Source organism: Perca flavescens, chromosome 8 (genome assembly GCF_004354835.1).
Source record: "Perca flavescens isolate YP-PL-M2 chromosome 8, PFLA_1.0, whole genome shotgun sequence".
Lineage (NCBI taxonomy): Eukaryota > Metazoa > Chordata > Actinopteri > Perciformes > Percidae > Perca > Perca flavescens.
In genome coordinates, this window is record NC_041338.1 from 11,655,967 (window position 1) to 11,682,378 (window position 26,412).

Genomic DNA, 26,412 nt, shown 5'->3' on the forward strand with positions numbered 1-26,412 from the left:
GCTGGCAGCTAATGACAGGTAAGCCAGTGAGACATTACCAATCAAAGGAGTAAAAGAGTACTGATATGTTTCAGTTTGCTCCACATATTAAAGCTAATGTGACTACTGCCTCGGACTGGCTGACATGTTCAGAAACTAATTTTAAAAGACAACCTGCCTCCAAAATGTGAATATAGCCATGAATATTGTGCAAATACAACTTCTGGTTTATCAAACTTTGAAAACCACCTTTAGGGATCATGTCAGCAAACATTTTAGACTAGTCCGTATATTTTAGTTGTGTTGCCAGATTTCCCTCTGTTCACAAAATCTGTCTTGAGAAATATCAGGTAAGCTCATATAAATAAAATAAAATGTAATTAAATTGACAGACTATACAGACAAGAGGCAAGACACAAGGATACCGTTCACACAAGAAGGAGAGATGGTCAAAAATCACACCAAGATTACGCAGACTAGACCAAGAACATGAGGAAGAGGCACCAAGGTTCTGCCTGATCGCTGACTGAATGTTATCAGGGGCAAAAATTAAGACTTCAGTTTTGTCTGCATTTAACTGCTAAAATTGTTTTCCATCTAGTTCCTAATTGCATTTAAATAGTTGTTCAGTACAGAACGTTAATGTGCCTCATCAGGTTTAAATAAAAAATACAACCAGATGTCATTAGCACACAAATGAAATTATTGTCTAAAACTACTGATAATCTATCCTTGTTGCATCATGTATATGGAGAATAAAATGGGTCCCAAAATCAATCCCTGGGGGACAACACAGGCCAAACAGCAGTGTCCGACACAAACTCACCTACAAAGAAAAAGTCCTATCTGTGATATAGGAGGTGAACCACTCCAATGCAGTTCATAAAATGCCCAGATGATTTAGCATGTGCATTAGAATATGGTGATCAACACTATGCTGCACTAAGGTCCAAAAGACCAAGACTGAACAATCTCCATCATCTGCAGCCATTAAAACATCATTAAAGACCTTAAGGAGAGCTGTTTCCGTGGAATTCAGTTTACGGTAATGAGATTGAAATTTAACACCCTGCGCATTTCCAGTATTGAACACGTTGCTTTTCAACAACCATTTCTAAACCTTTTTGAAAAGAAAGTGAGTTTAGAAATAGGCCTATAGTTCTCTCAGGGTGGGTCCAGGTTGGGTTTCAATAGAGGATGAACAATGACCTGCTTAAAATAACACACCCTTATAAAAGAGAGTCGTTTGAAATATTGATTGTGCATGTTTAGCAAGGCTTTAATATCATCTATGGACACAGTACAAAAGGAGTTTAAAATGGATGGATTTTCTTGCTGCAAGATATAAGATTAGAGAAGTAAGAAGATCTCTCAGCCTTCACCATGACATTAAGGGTACTCATATATTCTCTGAGATGCAGTCCGTGTAGCTTTCTACATGTGTTCAGTCATTCGATATTTACACTTTAAACACCGGATGGTTTCATTTATCCATGCAGATTTTTGGAGGGGATCTTTCAATGTTAAAGAGCAGCCACTTTATCCAGTACTGAAGAGCAGTGATCGTTACATGATTGGACTACAGTGTCAACGTTTTCATCATTTGAATCAATATTTCTGTCAAACACCATAAAAGAAAAATTGAGAGCCACAGCCTTGTTTATGAAACGGTCAATTTAATTTACATTTAAACAGATACATAAAGCCTTAGAGCCAAAAGATTCAATATCTACACCTACCTGTGTACAAAAAATGTCCAGAGTGTGCCAGAGTGTAGAGTCAAATATATAGTTATATGTAGTATATAATTTGAAACACGGCTCCGCACCATGGAATCAAAATCATATGCTTCCATAGCTAGCGAGCGCTCCGTAACTGGTGCGGGCCAACATACTGTAACTTCTGTTAGCAGTCCCTCGGCAGGCCCCAAGCCTGTTAATTAATCCTAAACCTAAACTAAACTTTTAAGTTTGAAAGCCTTATTCTTAATCTTCTACATCCAAACATTACAGCCAATTATATTTGTTGTTGTTTACCCAGCTCCAGGTCTGTATTCTGAATGGCATTGAAATTGAAGATTTAATAGTATTTCCACAGAATCCTTTGTTATCAGACATTCTTTAATAACTTTTGAATTCTTACTCCCCCACTATACGAAATTAGATAAAAGTGTCTGCACTAGATGCCTATCTGACAGTGCTATAGCTAAATTTAAGGAAGATATTCCAACAGCATTTAACTCAATGTCGTGCCTTAATATAACAGAGGACTCTTATGTTAACTTTAGTCACTCCCAAATTGATAATTTTGTGTGCTACGACCTTGCTACGGACAACTTTAGACTCTGTTGCTCCCCTCAAAAAGAAGATGATGAAGCAAAGTAAACCCATGGTAAACACTTAATTACTAGATATGATCAATATGTCTTTATTAACAGGTTATGTACCGCAGTCATTTAAAGTAGCTGTGATAAAACCTCTTCTGAAAAATCCTGCCCTTGATCCTGAGGTCTTAGCCAACTATAGACCTATATCTAATCTCCCCGTTCTCTCCAAGATCCTTGAGAAGGTAGTCGCTAATCAGTTATGTGATTTTCTACATAGCAATAGTTTATTTGAGGACTCAGTCAGGATTTAGAATGCATCATAGCACAGAGATGGCGCTGGTAAAAATTACTAACAACCTTCTAACTGCTTTAGACAAAGGACTTGTTTCCGTACTTGTCTTACTAGATCTTAGTGCTGCATTCGACACTATTGACCATACCATCCTTTTACAGAGCCTGGAACATTTAGTTGGCATTAAAGGAATCACACTAAGCTGATTTAAATCCTATTTATCTGATCAATCTCAATTTGTTAATGTTAACGATAAGGCACGCTAAAGTTAGCCTTGGCGTTCCACAAGGCTCAGTGCTTGGACCAATTCTATTCACCTTATATATGATTCCGCTAGGCAATATTATTAGGAAACAATTAACTTTCACTGTTATGTAGAGCACACTCAATTATACCTATCAATCAAGCTAGACGAAACCAGTCAGTTAGCTAAATTTCAAGCATGCATTAAAGATATAAAATCATGGATGACCTACAATTTTCTGATGTTAAACTCAGACAAAACTGAAGTTATTGTGCTGGGCCCTAAACACCTCCGAACCTCATTATCTAAAGATATAGCTACTCTGAATGGTATTGCCCTGGCCTCCAACACTACTGTCAGAAATCTAGGAGTTATTTTTGATCAGGATATATCCTTTAACGCCCACTTAAAACAAACCTCAAGAACAGCCTTTTTTCACCTTCGTAACATTGCCAAAATTAGGCACATCCTGTCTCAAAACGATACTGAAAAACTAGTTCATGCATTTGTTACTTCCAGGCTGGACTACTGTAATTCCTTACTATCAGGTTGCTCAAATAAGTCTCTCCAGCTGATCCAGAACGCTGCAGCGCGTGTTCTGACAAGAACTAAGAAAAGAGATTATATTTCTCCTGTATTAGCTTCTCTGCATTGGCTTCCTGTAAAATCCAGGATTGAATTTAAAATCCTTCTCCTGACCTACAAAGCTCTAAATGGTCAAGCACCACCATATCTTGAAGAGCTCATAGTACCTTATTGTCCCACTAGAGCACTGCGCTCCCAGAATGCAGAGTTACTTATTGTTCGTAGAGTCTCTAAAAGTAGAATGGGAGCCAGAGCTTTCAGCTATCAGGCTCCTTTCCTGTGAAACCAACTCCCAGTCTGGGTTCGAGAGGCAGACACCATCACCACATTTAAGAGTAAACTTAAAACTCTCCTCTTTGATAAAGCTTATAGTTAGGGAGTGAGGAGTTGCAGTGTTTGCCTAGACCGGCGGGGGAGGGTGTATTTCTGCAGACACGGCACCCCTTCTCTTTCTCTTCTTCTCTTCATAGTCGTCAGATTCATCTCCCAACCCTTATAGAACTGGCTCGGGTTTGCTTTGCACCAGCTCTTAATTATACTGTTATAGTTTTAGACTGCCGGGGGACTTCCTTTGACACACTGAGCTCCTCTCTCTTTCTATCTGTGTGCATCCATGTCCCAGAAATGCTTGTTACTAACTTAGCTCTGGGGAGCTTATTATTTGTATATTATAGAGTGTGGTGTTGACCTACTCTATCTGTAAAGTGTCTTGAGACAACTCTTGTTATGATGTGATACTATAAATAAAATTGAATTGACTTGAAATATTTCTTGCTTAAAATCAAAGGACTCAGTGACTATGAGATATTCAGAGGCAGTATTACATTCACGTCATCAATGTAAATATTAAAATCCCCAACCACTAGACCCTTGTCCAGCTTTATAATAGATGATAAAAGGTCTGCAAAATCTGATAAAAAGGGGCTGATTGGGCCTGGTCATTACCATTAATAGAATCGACTCTTGACACTTGCAATTTAAAAGAAGAGTAAAGTTCTGTGTTTTCCAGCTGGCATGTAAACTTGTTTCTAAAAACAACAACAAGTCCACCTCCATGGCCCATTAGCCTGGGTGTACTGATAAAAGAACAACATGCGAGACAAAGCTTGATCAGGTGAGAATAATTCATATAATATATAATAATCCAGAAGTGCAAAAAATAAATGTTCAGACCACTACAATAAATGTGTGTACAATACGCTGAAAGATTATTATGTATTTTTTGCTTAATGACACCAAAAATAAAGTGCCTACCAAAGCTTTAAGTGATAATGACTTTTACTTATGATGGAGTATGTTTACATTGTCGTATTAGTACATATTAAAATGTAAAAACTACAATTCAGGACTCATTTATTTGTCATAATAATTATACTCTAGCATCGCAGGATTTTGTAAAATGATAGCCTCCTCCACATTGGACACTAGGTCTCTATTCCTTCAAATGTCAGGACCAGGGCCTGAAAATAACATATCCAACCACGCACCGAATGCAGATGAATTCTGCCATTGGCAGGTGAAACTGTCAATCTACCTGCCATGTTGGCAGGTAGCCAATGAGAAATGAGTGATTCATTGTTTTTTGCCACTGTTCTTTCACATTTCAACCAAGTCCTCAATTTCCTTGGATTTGAGGCAAAATAATTGGCTTGTAAAAAGCTGGTAAAAGTGTGACTAGTGGTTTTTAAAATCCACCTGCCATAGTGGCTAGTGGCCAAAAAGTTACCTTCAATTACAGGCCCTGTCCAGGACACTCAAAATGGTCAACAGTCCATATTTGCATGTCACAGTTACCAAAGTTGAACTCCAAATAAAAACACTGCATGGATCACTAAGTCTACGTCAGAGACTCCACTGTTTGGGGAGATTCCATTAAATTTGTTGATTTCTTTACACACACACACACAGCCTGATTATAGTATTGTATCCTACCGTAGTCTTTTTGAAAGGGCTATTTACATTTTTATTAATATATAGTTAATAGAAAATGTGGTTGAACTGGTTACAGCTGGCTGACACCTTCATAGTGTGATGCACAACATATGACTAACATTTATGTATAATTGACTGGGTGAGGTGAAAACGTTTCCACACACTTTGACTCAAAACTTGGAATGGTTCACAATTCTTACATTTCAGTGTGCAATAAATGTGATACATCTTTCCACTGGTAATGTTGTGCTCTTACAGGGAGGTTTATACAGTCATGTCAAACTTATGGAAAAATAAGCAAATTTGTGGCTTAGATAAAAGGTCACAGGGAAGGATTCCTACATGCAAAATGGGATGGGGATGTCTATCAAATGGGATGGGAATGTTTGTTTATCAAATTCATGACATTTCTACTCTAAACCCCAAATGTGAACCTTTTGGTGATGGTAGAGGAAAGGTTAGGGAATCACTAATGTCATTAGGATTCTTCGCCTGGAGAAATTCCACTAAAAAACTGTGAGTGGGAGTTATTTTAGTCTGACCAAAGTGATGATAGACCTCAATCACACTTTCATGTCTAAGCTGTCCTGTCTACAATAAACTACAACATATTCTTTTTAGTAAATATTTTCCACATTATTAATGCTGAACACTTTATCTACATGCGTCCAGAAACATGTGCAACAGTACATCTTTTTAAAAACAACCACTCCCTTTGTCTTGCACAATAGCAGAGAAAAAACAGGCAACAGACCTTAGCTTTATCAAAATAGTTTATTTAGAAGGCTTTTGTCACAAAAGCAAGACATATCTTGTCTCTAAATGTCCCGTTCTACCTCTCACACTCCAACTAAAAATGTGACACAAATAAAACATCAGTTTATCACTTAAGAGCTAATAAGAAAACAAAATGCTGTAGATAAAAAAAAAAAAGAGCAATACTTCACATCACTGTTGTCTATAATCATATGCTTGAAACAAGTTGATGACTTGCTATTATTGTACAAGGTGTGACAGTAAACACTGCCCTAAAACAGAGAACGCAGACAAGTCAATGGTTGGTGAACATTGGCCCCCTTTGAACAAAGCTTGGGCTCGTGATCGCTTACAGGGGCTGAATACAAATTTGTAGATTTATACAAAGAAGCGTTGTGAAGTCCTGTAGACTGTCAGTACACTGTAGAGCTGACCCAACAGTCACACCACTCCACAAGAAAATATGTGACTACAAGACAATAAAGGGGAGCAGAGAAAGAAAGACAGAAGTAGTAGATTCAATGTGTATAAATCTGTTATCACACCAGATGAGGAAGATGCTTCCTTTTGACTGCAGGAACAGAGTGAGCAGCAAGTGATCAAGTGCTCCTTACTACCCTTCTGTTTCTATACTGCAAAGTCTACACAAAGTACACTCCATTCCTGAGATGTCCCTACTTCACCAAATGCCCAAATGCTTTCTCCTGTTTTTCATTGATGAGGCAAACTGTGGACATTCAAATACTTTTAAGGGGAGCTAAAGTCGGGCATATGGGAGTTAACAACACTCTAGAATGGAGCAGAGCCAAACCTCTCTGAGGGCAAACAATCAGAAGATGGTTTTTCGTGGCCGCCACTTCCTGTTTACTTACACAATAGCCTTTATACATGAACCATACAACATTTTTACATGTCCATTGAAGGCAGGGGAAAAACGCTCAATCCCATGGCCCTCACTGTTGCCCCGGCGCACAAGGCCACACAGGCAGGCAGGCAGACTGGCAGGCAGGCGAACAGGCGAGGAGCGGGCTTCCGTTTATTTTGCAGGGATCTTTGCTCGTTTTCGGGCAATGGCGTCCTCCACAGCCTTCAGCTGTTTCAGCAGCTCCTCACGGCGGGACAGTGTGTTGCTGGGTTTGTTGGAGCCCGAGCCCGAGCCTGAACCTGAGCTGGAGCCTGAGCCGGCGGCCGAAGTGGAGCCCGGGGCAGCTGGCTTGCCTGATGGTGCAACAGGGCCTTTTCCAGATGTCTTGGGTGGTGGTGACAGAGGACGTTTTCTGTGGAAGAGAAGCAAGAGTTGGGATCACATTTTTACTCATGTCAGTTCATACAGGCATATAGCATGACTCGATTTAGGACTAAAAAAGGAAATAGCCAATTATAACCATTATAACTGTGGAACCAGCTCCCAATCTGTGTTCGTGAGGCAGACACCATCACCTCATTTAACAGTAAACTTAAAACTCTCCTCTTTGATAAAGCTTATAGTTGGGAGTGAGGAGTTGCAGTGTTTGCCTAGACCGGCGGGGTAGGGTGTATTTCTGCAGACATGGCACCCCTTCTCTTCTCTGCTTCTCATCATAGTTGTCAGATTCATCTACCGACCCTTATAAAACTGACTCAGGTTTGTCCTGTATAGGGCTGGGCACTGAACGTCGATACTTTGATGGCACTGAAAAAAATTCTATGAGTATCGAAAAAAGATTTATCTTTCGGTGCCAAGTTTTATTTCCAAAAGCGTCTGAGTGCAAGCTTATCCGTCCTCTCTGCATATTGACACAGAGCGCATCGCCAACCGACACACACGTGCAGAGGTGCGGACGTAGTAAAGTATGAGTTACGGCGATGCCGATAAAGTGATTTCAAGTGTGGTTACGGTTTTTCAAAACTTCACGCAGATAGCGTTTGCTTTAGTGTTAGCGTATGATATTAACGGGGAGCCGAAAGCGCTCGCATGCTGTTGTTTTACACTTCCTCTGAGAGAAGCAGGCACAACAGTGGTTTCTGTGCCCTGATGACTGACTGACAGGCTGAGGTTGTAAGGAAAGGCAACTTTACTTATACAGCAACTTTCAGCTAGCCTAGAAATCTGGACGCACCCTACCGGCAGCAAATGTAATTTGCAGCCAATGGTCAGTCTAGCAACTCTCCGTTGGCTTGTGAGCTGGAAAAACCAAATTCTGGTCAGGCCAACCACATTGTGTATAGAGTCGGTGGGCGGGCTTAACATAAGGACGACAAGAGTTGCAACGGTTCACATTGTGGCTGGTTGGCTATGAGTGCAGAGGGAATTTGAAAGACAACCGTTTCTCCCGCCCCTCAGATTGAGCCCTGCGAATGGTGAGTTCCCAGACCCAACATCTTGATGTGGGTCTGGCTTGTCAGGCTACCTTTCAGCAACAAGGCAATTCAATTAAATTCCTTTGCACTTAAGTTAGTTCTTCATTAGTTCAATGTTGACAACAGGGCAGTCACCAAGTTTACTGTTAAAGGTTTGTGTCATTATGCAGTTTGCTCTTAAAAAGTCTTTGTTCTTTACATTCCTTAGCATTTTAGTTAGTTCAATATTAGCCTGTACACAATGTATTTTGTTTATTTATTTATTATTTATAATATGTTCATGTTGTGTCAAAAAGGTTTCTCTTTTTTTGTTAATTTTTAAAGTTGGGATTGATACCAATCCTAAGTAGTTTTATTAATGTTACTCTAAGTGAGCAGTGTTAAGAGAATTGTTTTATTTTGATAACAGTTTTGATTCACAATTAAGGTGGAAAATAAAATGTTTGTGTTTAATGTATTTTTGTTGATGGTGAAATGGATTTTAAAACATATGAAAAAAGTATCATTAAGGAACCGGCATCGAAACGGAGGTATTGAAATTGTCACCGGATCGAAAGCTTTTGAACGATGCCCAGCCCTAGTCCTGCACCAGCTCTAAATGATGCGGTTATAGTTTTCGACTGCCAGGGGACTTCCTTCCTTTGACACACTGAGCTCCTCTCTCCTTCTATCGGTGTTCATCCACGTCGCAGAAATGCTTGTTACTAACTTAGCTCTGGGGAGCTAATTCCACAGAGTCCTTATGTTTTTTTCACCCAGCGGTTTTCCTTGGATTAGGGTGGCACCTAAATCATGGTTGCAGCTGTAGCTGTGGTCCTGCTCTCCGGCATGCTATGACCTGCTACGCCCTGCAGTGCCCTGCTACGTCCTGCTACACCCTGTGGCCCTGCTACACCATGAAATACTACAACTATTATTTCTAGTCATAGTTTCATTATCTTTATTGTGACTATTACTGCCACTGTTCATCACACCCACAACCGGCACAGACAGACACCGCCTACCAAGAAGCCTGGGTCTGTCCGAGGTTTCTCCCTAAAAGGAAGTTTTTCCTCGCCACTGTCGCACTAAATGCTTGCTCTTGGAGGAATTACTGGAATTGTTGGGTCTTTGTAAATTATAGAGTGTGGTCTAGACCTAATCTATCTGTAAAATGTTTTGAGAGAAATGATTTGATACTATAAATAAAATTGAATTAAATACAGCAACAACAAAAAATAACCGTTGTTAACATCAAATGTGGCTGCAAAAGTATGGCACAGCTGAATATACCGGCGCCGTCGTCGTTCTGCATGCACAGCAATACGTTGAGCCTTAATTGTTTTTTTTTCAACCTGGAACCTATTTTCCTGTTTTGTGCCTAAGCCTAAGTGATGGGAACAACAATCACTGACATCGGTCCAGTATCAAGCAAGACCGCTGCTGTCGAAACTGTACAATGAAGTTATTCTGACAGGCTCATAATATTATTCTAAGTATCTGACAACATTATGGAAAGCATTTCTGAGGAGGTCAACCTTTCTGTTTAAGAGTAAGATTTTAAAAAAAATTTTTAAACATGAAAACATCCGCAAAATTGCGTTCGCTAAAGCCACCAGACTCAATGTAAATAAACAGTAGTTTCAGCAATGTAAAATACACTTCATTCAAAGTCGACAAAGAAAATAAAACTATGAAAAGCAGTTTTGGGTCGTCTTTCCACTCTTCCAACAATAACAACTCTAGTTTTGGTTGAAATAAACAGTTTACAGATTTACATGTGAAAATATGTGGGCCGTATACACACAGTAAAGGTATTGTTTTTTCTAAATGGAGTTTGTTGGGTTTAGGTTTACCTTAGTGTTAATGTATGTGTACAAATACCTGAGTATGAGCGCTTGTGGTTGTATATATGCTAGGGATGCATTATGTTTTATGTTTGTATTGGCAGAGTGCTTGTAACCAATAACAATAGTAGCTGTCCTCACTCTAAACTTACATGTTTGTATTTGTGATGCTTTGCTTTCCCAAATATGTATAGTGTGCTTTGCTGTATATTGGTTGTCTAAATATGTTGCACTTTTGCCTGTTTATTTGCATTTGGAAAAACAAGTATTTCCAAAAAAAACAAAAAAGAGAGACATCAAACTACTAATTGAGACCATTAACTCATTATGAAATTGTTTATGGAGGTAATAAATCAAGGGAAAAGTAGGCTCATTTTCCCATATAAGCTTCTACCCAATCGGACTTTTGCAACCAGTGGAGTCGCCCACTGCTGGACATTAGATAGAATGCATTAACTTTTATGACCCAGAAGCTAAGTCCAGTACTTTCCCACAGAACTGACACAAACAGTCTCCTGTTGCGTGCTAGGGAAACTCTGGACGATACTGGAACTTGATTCCTCAGACAGTGTGTGGAGTTCATATGTGAAAATGGCTTTATTAACAAGATGACAAATGCTGCCAACTACCATGAAACCTAATAGGACTCAAAATTATGACAATAGTCTATCTGCCCTCCATCCCCGGGATCTTAATGGAACCCATTTTCAATGAAGCCCTATTACAAAGCACCTCTTTCATACTGGGAAATTTGTGAAAGAGCCAGTACGTATTATTATTACGCAAAGGTGGTGTAATATTTGTGTGCTTCAACTTCTGTGCCTTGTTCCTCATTTGGGCTAAACAATAAGTTGTCAAGCAAACTTCATGCTCTGAAAACTCCCAAATTAACATGATCACTGTTGACGATATGGATGATGTGTCGGAAATAAAAGTCAACTTAAGAATTTCCGCACTCGAGCTTAAACACCCTTTTTAAAATTAGTTTTTTGATGTTGCTACTTTTGACTTCTGATGTTGTATAATAAAATGTTCAAAATAAAGATGACAGTCCCACAGCAATAACATGCGTAAGGTTGCACAAACCTGTCTCCTTGGGGGGGCATGGGTCGGGGCCCTTGGCCTCTGAGCCGATCCATTCGAGGAGAGAGTGGGGGTCGGCCAGGAATCCTCTTATCACGGCCTGAAAAACACCAGTTTCAGGGTTATTGAGGCTGTTAATACTAAATTGTTTTTACAGCTGTAAATCTCTTTAACAGCGGTTACACTTTTCATGAAATGTCTTAGCTTCCACATTGGGCAAGGTATATTGGTATATGGTTATGTGTGAACATGAAAAAATGAAATCATGGAGACGTCTGAGACTTTTTTTATTTATTGGTGCAGCTCCCTGTAACCCCTTATGAGCCACTTAATGTACTGTATATATTGGGAAATAGTGTACCAGCAAGTATAGCTAAAACAATTAGTCAATTATTTAAACGGCCAAAAATGAATCAGCAACATTAAGCAAAAACGCAGAAATACAATGGTTTCAGCTTCCAGCTTAGTTTTAAATGTAATATATTAAATATCTTTGGGTTTTAGACAATTGGTTGGACTAAACAAGCTATTATTTAGGATTGCCCACCTTTTGAAACTATATTCTGCGTGACATAACCGGCAGACTAATTGATCTTGAAATATTCGTTAGTGCTATCTCAATTATGTCATTAATCAACATGAAATGCATTGGTTGCAGTGCTGAATGTTAACATTTGTGTTAGAGTGAACAGTTGTGGATGCCGTTTGTCAGCATGTTTCTCACCTCTGTCCGGAGACATGGCCATTCTCTTGCTGGCGGGGGAACCTGGCCTGTCTTTGTCTAAAGGCAGGTACCTCTTCCTGTTGCCCCTATCGCCCTGCTGCTGGAAAACGACAGGGCATAATGGAGTCAAGCAGTGATAATAAGGAGTGACATTTAAGGAAGAAGCGAGGTCTGAGTCCAACTGATTTCTTTTCATATCAGAGTGCAACAACAGTCAAGTACAATTTCAAGTCATTTGCAGGTAGAATTACCTGGTGCTTTTCAGAGAAAATATGTGTTATCTTGTTTGTGTGATCCTTACAAAAACCAAAGTGTAAAACCATGGTTTCTACAGGTTTTACCAAGTCAAATGTAAGACCTGTTAAGACCTTTTTAAGACTATTATGAATGAAATGTAAGACCTATATCAAGACATCATAAAAAAGTCAAAGAAACAATTCCCCAATTTCCTCATCGGAATTATCGGACTGGTGTCTAGATTGGCTGTAATATAAGTTGCATGTTGGTCTCATTTGTAGTCGTAATACAGCAAATTATATTTGGACTAGCAACAGCAAGAACTACAACACCACAGAACTAAAAAAAAAAAGAAAAACCATTCTAAAGTGCCGTGGGAACATTTCAATAAGCATTAGTGGTGGCGTTACATTTACGTAGGAAAATTAAGACCTGTTGAACATTATTTAAGACCTAGAACACAATATCTAAGCAAATTTAAGACATTTTAAGGCCTGAAATTTGGATTCTTTTTTCAATTTTTAGTTCTTCAGTGGGTTATGAGGTTTACCATTTCTTGCCTAGGAGCAGTGGCTTCCTAGATATGACTCTTGACAAGACAGAAATAGACCCTTTAAAAATGGAAAGAGAAGCAATAGAAACCTTATTGAGGAGGGTGAGTTTGATGTCTTTATGGGAACCTGAACCCCCGTAGCTTCCTGGGGGCCCCATGTTGCCAGGTGGGGGATGTACAGGGTGGCTACCCCTGCTACCAGGTCCTGATCTGGGCATGGGGTTTGCTCCTCTAGGTGGGGCACCAGATGGGTCGATCTTCCTACGGTCCTCCCTGAATGGTTCATCTTTCTTTGAAGGTCTCTCTGCTATGAGGACAGAAGACATAAGAACTGACCAACCATGCAATGCTAATCATCTAACTATAAAGCAAGGAATCTGTTTAGCATATTTCAAGAAATGTTAATATGATCTACTTCATACTCAGTGGGTGTATTGTTGGGGACCCAATGACTTGCTTTGTGTCGAATTTGGTGTAATTTGGCCAGATGGTGTCACTATAGATCGAATCACGTGACGTTGCACCAACCCAAAAATCCCTTTTGGGTAGACTTCTGGCCGTTATTTAAATAACGGCGATAAGCGCAATCTGGAAACTTGTTTGTTTCTTCTGTGCTTATTTTCTGTACTATGTTGCTTTGCTCATGACTTTGATAAACCAAATGTAGCATTAGGAAAAGCAACATAACCCCGTCGGTCAGACGTTTTATCAAACGGATGTTCTATACTAAAAGCCTTCTAGTCATACAATGGGCATAAGCCCTACCTTTTCTGATAGGCTTTTACTTTGAAATATCTACAGCTGAGTTTAGTTGAAAGGTAGCTCATCAACGATCATAAAAAACACTGGAAAAGCCACTGGAATTAATTCGTGAATGAAAAAAAAAGAGAAAAACAGCAGTATACAGAGTATGACAAGACATTATTAAATTAGTGCTATGGAAATACAGTACATTAAGCTGAATTAACCACAAGAACAGAAACATGGCCCATGCAGTTACACAAACCACTTAACACTTTTTTTGCATCCTGTAGTGTATTACTTGAAAATCGTAATGCAACGTGAGCGTGAGTGCTGCAATTGGAGCGTTGCCGCTAGGGGTGCTATAGCATGAAGCAAACTTTCCGTTTGGGTTAACTTCTGCTCAAAACTACCAAAGAAACTTCATTCAGACAAATCCTTCTTAATCCCATCGTATGTTTTCTTTTTTTCTAGGTTGCGCGTTTGTGCCAGGTGTTGTGATTTGCGTTTGCATTCTTGCGTGGACCATGTTTCTGCCTTAGGAGCCAATGGTGTACAGGTAATTCAAGCCGCCTCCATGTTTTGTATCCCAGCCTTTACTTGTTTGTGGTGGCTATTATTTGAGACTTGGCCTTGAATACTGGTTTATTAGAGAATGTATGATTTGTGCTGCTGTGTATCAGCCTGCTGCCCACACTAACCCCTGTTCTTATCTCTGTCTCTGCCATGTGGAGGCCGGTCCCGCACGGCCCCTCGCTCCTTGCGAGGGTGATTTGGTGTTGGCGAGCGGGAGCTGGCAGAGGACACCGGACTGGCCAGGTCAGCATACATGTCATCTGAGTCGGCGCTACGCACTGAGCTGCTGCTGGACGATGCCGATGACACCGATGACACGCTGCTCACACTCAGCGACCTGTGGCAAGAGACAACAGGTTGACCGTGAGCTGCTGATTCTCAGTCACACAGGGAAGATAACTGAGGCACTGCTGACTGGGTGCTGTCAGCACAGTTGTATGTACACTGCACAACACGCCCACGTGTGCACGACGCGCACGCACGCACGCACGCACACCCTTAATAACAACTAGCATACCTGGATTTCCTGGAGGGTTGCCCAGAAGAGACAGCACGTGTAAGCAAAGAACACAGAATAAAAAATATTAGGCTGTGTAATTTCAATAACCCATTATATGGTATATACATTTAAAATACCTTTATATTTTATATTTAGCTTGCAGACTTACACAGTGACTTAAGATGAATGCAACAGATCATAAGGTACAATCCGAAAAACTCAAACTCGTATGATCAGCTTGTTACTAAAATAGCTGGTCAACCTTAAAGGTCTGTCCACCTTAAGTGAGATAAAGACACAGGAACTTGACTTCTTTCTTGAGGAGTTGGAGCATTTAATCACCGACAAATAGCCTAAACTGTACACACACTGCCTTGCCATGTTTACAGCTAAAGCGTTGCTACTAACTTCCTTGTCATCGCCACACACTCTCTTACAACACTGACCAAGGATTCTTCTATTCCACTTCTGTGTGTGGCAGACATCAAAATTCTACACAGACTACTTTTATCAAAGCTACGGCTGTGGAAGATGTTTCCTACAGTCTACCCCCTACGTGACTATAGAACATATGTTCAGGAAATGTCCTAGACTCTGTAATTATTGGGTCAATATTTTCCAAACTCTGTCTAAAGTTCTTAAAGTACAACTCAAAACCATTTACAATTGGAAAAAGTTCAATTCTCACTCTTTTTGATTTGTTTTTCTGCCAAAACAATCACAAGCCACAGACCACAAACTTATCAGACATTACAATATAAAAGTACACCAGACCGATTCATTTATATGTCAAGTTTTTCAAGAATAGTCTTACAAAGATCCAGGGTCCTTTATCTCCACGTCCTATTTATAGAGGGCTGATGCAGCCCGTTCCATTGACAGTATATCCATGAAGTCCTTTAACCAATTGTCGATGCTAAAGCAATTGGGTTTATGAATTTTCCAATTCATCATAATGATTCGCTTAACTGACAAAGCGATGATGCGCTGAATAAGTGTTGACAATATATTTTCTACCCTACTGCCTAGAAGGCAGATTAGCGGGCCGAGTGGTATTTTCACATTCAGAATCGAAGACAATCTAGAGAAAACCACTTTCCAAAAACCCTTCACTGAGACACATTATGTGTATCCTGCCTCACCACAACCATGCCAACATAAATGTGAGCGGGTGTTGTCCATTTTCGTTGCTGCTTAGGGTTATATAAGCACTGTGTAAACATTTAATTGGAAGAATTTGTAGCTTACTTATTTAGATAAAGCTGAGTCTTAATGTTGATAACAAGATATCTCATACCTTGTAAAAAATGCAATATATGGTCGACAACATCTCTTTAAAAAGGACGTTTTTGGCAAACTGCAGTGCTGTTGACAGTGAGGATGTTCACAGCAAGTACCTGGATTTTCTGGATCCGGAGCGTGAGTTGGAGGAGGATCTGGATCTGGAGCTAGAACCAGTAAAACTGCTACCACTTCCACTAACACTGCCACTGACAGTACGCCTGGAAGACACAGACACATAAGTGAGAACACAAAAAGTAGTTTTTTATGAAAACTATAAAAATCAAGTTGTCCTACTGGTTCCACCAGCCCATTGCAGTAGCCCTGACCAATCACTAATACCCCTTTCACACCAATGGCTCAATCAGGGTTGTACCCAGGTCGACTGTGTGTTTGAATGGGTTAACCCTCCTCGATCTACTCAGCTTCGGGACCCAGGTAGCGAGGTGAGTTTGATCAGGGTAGACTAGGGTCGATTTCAATGTTCAATCGCGCACAACCTGGGTCGCTAACAGCCGGGTCGGGACAAATTATGGGATTATGGGACAGTCGTCACAGGTCGCCGCCTATGTTCAACGTACACTTTGAAGAAAAAAAAATAAATAACCGTTTTGTCTCACAGTGCTTTATGCTGGTCTTTGACTGTATAAAACTAAGATGTTCACAGGCAGCTTCAAAAACAGCAGAGCGGTTCAATTCATTTCTGAACGGTCCGCTGGCAGTGGGTGCCCGGATAGTCACTAGTCTGCCTTTTGCAGAGTGGTAGTGGTAAAAACCCAGCGTCAGAACGTAAACGTATGAAAATAAGTTTTGTTTAATTCTCTCTGCACTGCCGCTCTTAGTCCCCTCTATTGGCATGAGACACGTCTCCAGCCTGAAGTTCAGTGCGGCTGATGGGTAGCACGAATCTTTCTCTTTAAATAAAAAAAAAACCCAACAAAGAGAAATGTTCTTCCCTCGTCTAGTTCCTAGTGCTAGTTCCACTAAAAGTCAAACTTTGGACAATGATCATACAGCCCACCCAATCTAAAACCTACATTGGGCTCTTGAACAGAAAAAACACACAGCAAGCAAACCCACCAGACTCCATTTAAATAAATATAAATTAGTAATATTATAAATAGATGAAAGATGTCAGAAAGATGAAGGAAAAAAAAAGCTGCTTAAAAAAGAACACAATCCAAATCTTTATCACATTGCTGAAAAATTGATGTTAAAACTTCTGCCTAAAGTATACTAAACTATACAACTTAAAAAACACACACACACACACACACACACACACACACACACACACACACACACACACACACACACACACACACACACACACACACACACACACACACACACACACACACACACACAGAGTAAAGTTTAGTATACTTTAGGCAGAAGAAATTATGAAAGACTGCACTACAAAACATCAACGTGAAATCCAAAAACAAAAGAACAGGATCTTCAAATTGTCAACAGATGGCTGACAAATCGGTACCTGTTGAAAGTTTTCCCTTAAATATTTTACTACTGGATAACAATCAAAGATACAGCCAACAATCACAGGTATCGCTGCACCTGTACAGGTATGAGTGCGGGGGTGGGGAAGCCCTCGTATAGTATTCGGGATGTCAATCCGGGGAGCAAATGTGATGAAATTACTGCTCTTCTAGGTAGAGGACACGTGAAGATACTGGGAAAATAGGTCAGTGGTGTATCCTGCGATGATGCGCATCAAAACGCCTCTAGTGTGTGGCCACACAGGAAGAAATGGGTGCAGGTGCATTGACATGTAATGTGCTGCCAATGTGTTGCACTTAAATTACAGTGAATCTTAAAACATGTATGTCTGTAACTGAGTTATGACTCAGAGAAGGAATTACATTTTTGTCAAACTTGCAGCAATTGGGGGCCTGTTTAAGTACCTTAACTGGCTCCATGCTGTGTTTCAAAGCCACTGCTGCAGCTGCCTGTTGGTGAGCAGACCATATCGGCGGGGGCAACTACAATAACTAACTTTGCGTTGTTTTCTGGCATGCACCTATCCCTTTCACCTCACACAGTATCTTTGCTTCATGTCTCTACCTCCACATGGAACAAATTTGATGCTGGATCAGGGAGGTTGGAGTTAAGACGCTGGGCAGCCCTGGTGACAAAGGTTGCCCTTCTCCTCTGTGTACCGCATCCTGGGCAGCATAGTCCGCTTCCAAAGCGACCAAGCTGAACCTAATTAAATGTATCACATTGCAGGGCTCCAGACTAATATTTTTTTTTTTTTTTTTACTAGTAGCACTGTAGTCCCCCAACTGTAAATTTTAGGGGCACAGGGAGAAAAGTTAGGGCCGCACACCTTAAATCGACATGCAACGCAATTTTTAACTTTTTCCCCCATTTTAATTGCATTACTGATAAATGCTTTAGTAATAAATACAGAAACTACAATATGCTGTCATATTTTAGTTCACAGTCACATTTTAATTGTTAAAAAGCTGTTAGTAGCAATAGCAATAAATGCGTGATGCTGTATATTGGAGATTTTTTGCACAAATGTTTATGTCTAAGCATCTGTGCCTATTCAAATAAACATGAAATTTATTGAATGGTGCTTAACAAATGCACATTCAGAAATGTAAACAAAGAATTATTATTGTCAATGTGCTGTATTTTTGCCTCTGCCTCATACAGGCGTTCCCTCCCTCCTCTGTCTTTTTTTTGTTAACACTGAAATAGCAATCATACCTAAAGTGATTAAACGTCCACACAAGTGTAAATCACATCCATGCGTTACCCACGCACTTGACTACTCACGAACCTGCCACACACATTGGCCAATTCTGGTAGACTCGCTCTCCACGTTTTTCTACATGAAATAAAATAAAAAAGTTAACAGTCGGCAAATTTGCATGTCACACGTGTGCAGCCAGTTGTAAAAAATACTCAGTCTTACATTTTTTTGCGCAAAATGTGTTGCAGCCTGGAGCCCTGCATTGCTGCTCACATTACTAGTTGTGTCAATCTTAAGCGTGATTTATAGGGTTTGGTATCGGTTTCCTACGCAAACGGTGATAGGTTTGATAACAAACGGTAGTATTCGGACCGGATTAGAGCGCAAATTTCGGTTCCTCATTTTGGTTCCGACTGAAATATTTTCCCTCTGTCGCTCCGGACAGCAGCAGACTCTTTTTTTCCTTTGTCCCTTTTCTGCCAAGTGGCGCACGTGCCCGCCCGCGGTGTGAAGCGCGTGTCTGCGCTATTCTTGGACATGCACTCTACAATCACTGCTGATAGACGGCTTTTTGTACACGTTCCGAAACGGACATAAAAAAAAAAATCACACTTTCTCCGTAGTCTACCGTTAGCTAGTATCGTAAACGTAGGCTACTTTTAAAATGCCATATTTCCACAGCTCCAGCAGGGGACCCCAAACTTCCCTTTCCCGAGCAACATTCACCAGCTCCGACTGGGGGATCCCGAGGCGTTCCCAGGCCAGGTTGGAGATATAATCCCTCCACCTAGTCCTGGGTCTTCCCCGAGGCCTCCTCCCAGCTGGACGTGCCTGGAACACCTCCCTAGGGAGGCGCCCAGGGGGCATCCTTACCAGATGCCCAAACCACCTCAACTGGCTCCTTTCGACGCAAAGGAGCAGCGGCTCTACTCAGAGCTCCTCACGGATGACTGAGCTTCTCACCCTATCTCTAAGGGAGACGGCAGGCACCCTCCTGAGGAAACCCATTTTGGCCGCTTGTACCCTGGATCTCGTTCTTTCGGTCATGACCCAGCCTTCATGACCATAGGTGAGGGTAGGAACGAAAACTGACCGGTAGATCGAGAGCTTTGCCTTCTGGCTCAGCTCTCTTTTCATCACAATGGTGCGATAGATCGAATGTAATACCGCACCCGCTGCGCCGATTCTCCGACCAATCTCCCGCTCCATTGTCCCCTCACTCGCGAACAAAACCCCAAGGTACTTGAACTCCTTCACTTGGGGTAAGGACTCATTCCCTACCTGGAGAAGGCATTCCATCAGTTTCCTGCTGAGAACCATATATATATATATATATATATATATATATATATATATATATATATATATATATATATATATATATATATATACAGTGAGGAAAATAAGTATTTGAACACCCTGCTATTTTGCAAGTTCTCCCACTTGGAAATCATGGAGGGGTCTGAAATTGTCATCGTAGGTGCATGTCCACTGTGAGAGACATAATCTAAAAAGAAAATATCCAGAAATCACAATATATGATTTTTTAACTATTTATTTGTATGATACAGCTGCAAATAAGTATTTGAACACCTGTCTATCAGCTAGAATTCTGACCCTCAAAGACCTGTTAGTCTGCCTTTAAAATGTCCACCTCCACTCCATTTATTATCCTAAATTAGATGCACCTGTTTGAGGTTGTTAGCTGCATAAAGACACCTGTCCACCCCATACAATCAGTAAGAATCCAACTACTAACATGGCCAAGACCAAAGAGCTGTCCAAAGACACTAGAGACAAAATTGTACACCTCCACAAGGCTGGAAAGGGCTACGGGGAAATTGCCAAGCAGCTTGGTGAAAAAAGGTCCACTGTCATCATCAAACAAACACACTTGCAAACAAAGGCTACTGTAAACTTGCAAACAAAGGCTACTGTACCAAATATTAACATTGATTTTCTCAGGTGTTCAAATACTTATTTGCAGCTGTATCATACAAATAAATAGTTAAAAAATCATACATTGTGATTTCTGGATTTCTTTTTTTAGATTATGTCTCTCACAGTGGACATGCACCTACGATGACAATTTCAGACCCCTCCATGATTTCTAAGTGGGAGAACTTGCAAAATAGCAGGGTGTTCAAATACTTATTTTCCTCACTGTGTGTATGTGTATGTATGTGTATATATATATATATATATATATATATATATATATATATATATATATAGGAAGTACTTTAAAACGTTAATATATTTTAAAATTTAAAGAATTTCCAATAAAAAAAAAACTCCATAAAAAAAAAAAAGCCTTAATTTTTCAGTTTTTCAAGAATCGTTTTAGGAATCTGAATCGTTGTACCGGTTCGCCATCGGAATCGTTCTGCGCATCTTAAAATCGTTAAATCAAAGCCGTGGCTACGTACATAGGTACGTGGAGACAAGGACCCTACGCCGTAGCATGACACGCACCTCTCGAAAAATTTAACTACACGTCGCTCGGCCTTGGCTTGGTAGCGTTGCCTCCATAAACGATACCGGTGCTAAAACGATACTTTTAAAAAGGTGCCGGTGCCTAAACAGATACTTAAAAAAATAGGGTAATAGGGTATTTTACAATAACTTTGAATGCACCATGAGGCTTACTATTTGTAGTTACTGTATGGTACAGCTGCAAGTTATGGGAAAATATACAATAACGTTGTTAAACGTTGCGATTATGATAATACTTGCGATAAATAAACCAATATTAAAATGTACTCCATTCTGCTTTTCTGCTGCTTTCAGTATTCTGCTAAAATACAGCACATTGCTTGTTGAATTAAAAAAACCGAAAGAAAATAATTGCCATCATTTTATAGAACAAATTGAATTGATCATAAAGTGCAGAACTAAAAAAAGTGACAGTTACAGTTTAAAGTGTAGTTTTCTACAGATAATCTCTTTCAGCGAACTCAAAAAAACTAAGTGTCTTTTGCGTCTTTTGTGTGTTCATTGCGCAAGTTGATGATCACAATAACGATAAAAAAAAAAAAAAAAAAAAAACGATATGTTGTGCAGCCCTACTGTAGGGAACCAGTCCTTAAAAAGACTGCTACAAACAGTTGTCTTCTCAAACATGTTCAGAATATTTTCATCCCCCTACCAGCCAGTATCACAAACCTATATCATATCTGTCAATCGGGGGGAAGTAGTTACATAAAACATATTTATATACAGTACAGGCCAAAAGTTTGGACACACCTTCTCATTCAATGCATTTTCTAAAACAATTTACATTGTAGATTCTCACTGAAGGCCTCAAAACTATGAATGAACACATATGGAATTATGTACTTAACAAAAAAGTGTGAAATAACTGAAAACATGTCTTATATTTTAGATTCCTCAAAGTAGCCCCCCTTTGCTTTTTTGATAGCGCTGCAAACCCTTGGTGTTCTCTCAATGAGCTTCATGAGGTAGTCACCTGAAATGGTTTTCACTTCACAGGTGTGCCTTGTCAGGGTTAATTAGTGGAATCTTTCCCTTATTAATGGGGTTGGGACCATCAGTTGTGTTGTTGTGTCTGCAGAAGTCAGGTTGATACACAGCCGACAGCCCTATTGGACAACTGTTAGAATTCATATTATGGCAAGAACCTATCAGCTAAGTAAAGAGAAACGAGTGGCCATCATTACTTTAACAAATGAAGGTCAGTCAGTCCGGAAAATTGCGAAAACTTTGAATGTGTCCACAAGTGCAGTCGCAAAAACCATCAAGCGCTACAACGAAACTGGCTCACATGAGGACCGCCCCAGGAAAGGAAGACCAAGAGTCACCTCTGCTGCTGAGGACAAGTTCATCCGAGTCACCAGCCTCAGAAATCGCAAGTTAACAGCAGCTCAGATTAGAGACCAGATTAATTCCACAGCCAGCAGACACATCTCTAGAACTGTTAAGAGGAGACTGCGTGAATCAGGCCTTCATGGTCAAGTAGCTGCTAGGAAACCACTGCTAAGGAGAGGCAACAAGCAGAAGAGATTAGTTTGGGCCAAGAAACACAAGGAATGGACATTAGACCAGTGGAAATCTGTGCTGATGAGTCCAAATTTGAGATATTTGGTTCCAACCGCCGTGTCTTTGTGCGATGCAGAAAAGGTGAACGGATGGATTCTACATGCCTGGTTCCCACCGTGAAGCATGGAGGAGGTGGTGTGATGGTGCTTTGCTGGTGACACTGTTGGGGATTTATTCAAAATTGAAGGCATACTGAACCAGCATGGCTACCACAGCGTCCTACAGCGAGATGCCATCCCATCCGGTTTGCGTTTAGTTGGACCATCATTTATTTTTCAACAGGACAATGACCCCAAACACACCTCCAGGCTGTGTAAGGGCTATTTATACAAGAAGGACAGTGATGGAGTGCTGCGCCAGATGACCTTGCCTCCACAGTCACCGGACCTGAACCAAATCGAGATGGTTAGGGCTGAGCTGGACCGCAGAGTGAAGGCAAAAGGGCCAACAAGTGCTAAGCATCTCTGGGAACTCCTTCAAGACTGTTGGAAAACCATTTCAGGTGACGACCTCTTGAAGCTCATCAAGAGAATGCCAAGAGTATGCAAAGCAGTAATCAGAGCAAAGGGTGGCTACTTTGAAGAAACTAGAATATAAGACATGTTTTCAGTTACTTCACACTTTTTTAATTAAGTACATAATTCCACATGTGTCCATTCATAGTTGTGATGCCTTCAGTGAGAATCTACAATGTGAATAGTCATGAAAATAAAGGAAAAGCATTTAATGAGAAGGTGTGTCCAAACTTTTGGCCTGTACTGTATAACAGAATAAACATGCTGGAACTAGTTTTCCAGGATGGTTTACACAGTGTGACCCATTCAGCCCACGCTGACACCCACACGCAGAGATTAAAAAGGTATCACACCCTTAAGGTTCTTCCCTGCCCTGTAACTGTTGTTCCTCTCTGGCAACACACACACACACACACACACACACACACACACACACACACACACACACACACACACACACACACACACACACACACACACACACACACACACACACACACACACACACACACACACACACACACACACACACACACACACACACACACACACACACACACACACACACACACACACACACACACACACACACACACACACACTCCTCGAGCCCTCCACCCACTCCCTCACCGATACCCAATCTCTATGGTCTTCCCCTGTGGGATACACCTGCAATATAACTTTTTGCCACACACTCAAATATGCAAATGTATAGGGCAACACAGTTCTGCTTATTGCAAATTAATCTGTTCAACAATGGCATCCACTGTTGACATACTTCCGTGCAAATGCGACTCTGGCAAGCAAACATGCAGGAAGGCCAACATTCTTGCACAGACACGCACGCAACTGAAACAAATAACACAGCACCCAGACAGTTTTCCTGCATGCCCACGCTTTGATCCCATTACACATTTTTAAACCTAGCCAGGCTTTCAGTTCATTGTGACTAAAAACTTATATCATGTCTGCAACAAGAGGGGGGATTCATTAATTTCCCTGAAAACAAAGAGATTGTCTCCACAACTAAACTGTAACCGTTCAAAAAGAGTTCAGCAATGCTGTGGCAATCCATTTTTTAAGTCTACCTTATTCACATTTTGTGCTGATTAAAAAAAAAACAAAAAAAAAAAAAAAAAATATATATATATATATATATATATATATATATATATATATATATATATATATATATATATATATTCGGTGTAGGTGTCCACAGTAGAGGTCAGCAGACTAACTGGTGCGGCAGATCAATCGGCGCTGCTTCCGCCAGTCACACGGTGCGCAACATGTCAACTGAAATGTGACAATGTCACAACTTTAGAGTGCCACAAACTGTTGTCTAGTAACAGACTCTCAAGTTTGCATGGACTAACTGGAACAGAACTTTGCCTTTTCCTGATTACTGCCATAAATCAAATTCATTTTGCAACGTAATGTAATTCAAACAATTTTGAGTTGAATCTGACCCTGTAGGGGTTAATGTAAAAGATCATCTTTTTTATTTAACAGCACGGTTGTACTGTTGCGTCAAAATGGGCCGAGCGCTTGAAGGTGAGGCACCTACCTCCGTGGAGGATGCTGCTGCCGCTCTTTCCGCCTGCCTTCCCTTGGGTTGGAAGGTTTTCCAGGTTCCCTTGGAGGCAGAGGCCTACCCGCTCCACCACTGCCTGCCCCGCCACCTGTGTCTCCAGCCTCCCGGTGATTGGTGGGAGGCTTCCCTCCCTCCGGCAGGGGTTTGGAGGGCCTGCCCTGCGGTCCACCAGGTGGAGGAGGACTGGGAGCTTTCTTCATGGTAGGCTTGTCCCTGCGAGGAGGGGGCATGGCACCCGGCTTCAGCGGCATGCTTCGGGATGGAAAAGGCACTTTTTCAAGCATGCAGACAGTGATGGGCAGGCATGGGTTGGCAACTAGCATGTCAGCAGAGCACATGCAATGCTTTAGCTAGTGATCAATAAATAATCAATAAATAGGCATGATGCACTGTGATGCCTGAGTAAGCCCAAACTACGGACTTCATTGTGCCTTGTTATGACAATTTATGACTTACATTATGTACTACCACACAAAAAGAAAAGAGTGGACACTAATGGATTAGCATACATATAATGGATACTAATGAGAGAATATGTATTTAAGGAGAAACAAAGATAGAAGCAGATAATAGAAACATGGCTGAATATGGATTAAATGGATGTAAGTGCTTAAGATTTACCCTTTAGGTAACACAGGGGGAAGATCTGGTTTGTTCTTAGCATTCCTCTGTGCTGCTGGACTCGGTGAGGGGGATGTGGAGAACGACCGTGACCTATAAATCAACAGTAAAGTAGTCATAAAAATGACACATTATCACAAATCACATTACACAAGAATACAATGGTTTTATAATGCTACATTATGTCACTCATAAAAAAGCAATTGAAGAAATAAAGCTCATGTGCAAAGTCAACAAACATGCTGAGTTTATTGTTTGTGCAGTGTGACTTTATTATCTACAACTGCTTAAAGACACTAACAAACTTTTCCCTCTTCAGTCCCCCTACAGGTTGGAAGCGGAATTGTCCATTACATTACATTGTCCAGTTCATTCGAACTACAGATCCGCTACCCAATCTGGCAAACTTGCATAATGTAATGTAATGGACAATTCCACTTCAAACCTGTAGGGGGACCGGAGCGGGTTAAGTTCTCTAGTGTTGCTTTAATGCTCCACTATGTTCACTAGTTGCTATCTTTGTCTGTGTGCCTTTCAGGGCTAAGTAGTGTACATTAGGTTTTTAGAGGTTTAAACTGAAAACAGCTGCCTGCTGTGGCCGAAAATTGTGTTTTGAGAGTGAATCAAAACAGTTAAGTTGTGGGCTGGACAGCTAAACAATGAGCTGAAACATTTTCACCAACTCTAAAGCTCACTAATGAACAAGTTATATCTTGTTATTTTTTAGTTTTTTTTCAAAATTATTTGCCATCACTCTGATTTATTGCTTGCCCTGAAGGGTTCTGTTTTTGATGTTGGGGGAAACCAGAGCATCTGGAGGAAACCCATGCAAACATGGGGAGAACATACAAACTCCACACAGAAAGACCCGGAACAACCTGGATTTGAACCCAAAACCTTCTTGATGTGAGGCCAAAGTGCTAA

General features: G+C 40.6%; 1 protein-coding gene across 7 annotated transcripts in view; it reads right to left on the minus strand.

Annotated features, from left to right (window-relative positions):
* Nucleotides 1-6,116: 6,116 nt before the first annotated feature.
* The window catches only part of zc3h18 (zinc finger CCCH-type containing 18), a 55,144-nt gene continuing 34,848 nt past the window's right edge, over nt 6,117-26,412 (minus strand). For 3 of the 7 annotated variants that reach the window (XM_028584749.1, XM_028584751.1, XM_028584748.1), the window contains exons 12-20: nt 25,489-25,581; nt 24,841-25,119; nt 16,091-16,195; nt 14,712-14,720; nt 14,320-14,531; nt 12,967-13,184; nt 12,088-12,187; nt 11,367-11,463; nt 6,117-7,391 (exon numbers count right to left, since the gene is read on the minus strand). In XM_028584749.1, coding sequence (XP_028440550.1) covers nt 7,151-7,391; nt 11,367-11,463; nt 12,088-12,187; nt 12,967-13,184; nt 14,320-14,531; nt 14,712-14,720; nt 16,091-16,195; nt 24,841-25,119; nt 25,489-25,581 — 1,354 coding nt within the window. In that variant the 3' untranslated portion in view covers nt 6,117-7,150. The remainder of the gene's footprint in view (nt 7,392-11,366; nt 11,464-12,087; nt 12,188-12,966; nt 13,185-14,319; nt 14,532-14,711; nt 14,721-16,090; nt 16,196-24,840; nt 25,120-25,488; nt 25,582-26,412) is intronic. The other 4 variants (XM_028584752.1, XM_028584750.1, XM_028584753.1 and 1 more) reach the window with 4 other exon arrangements.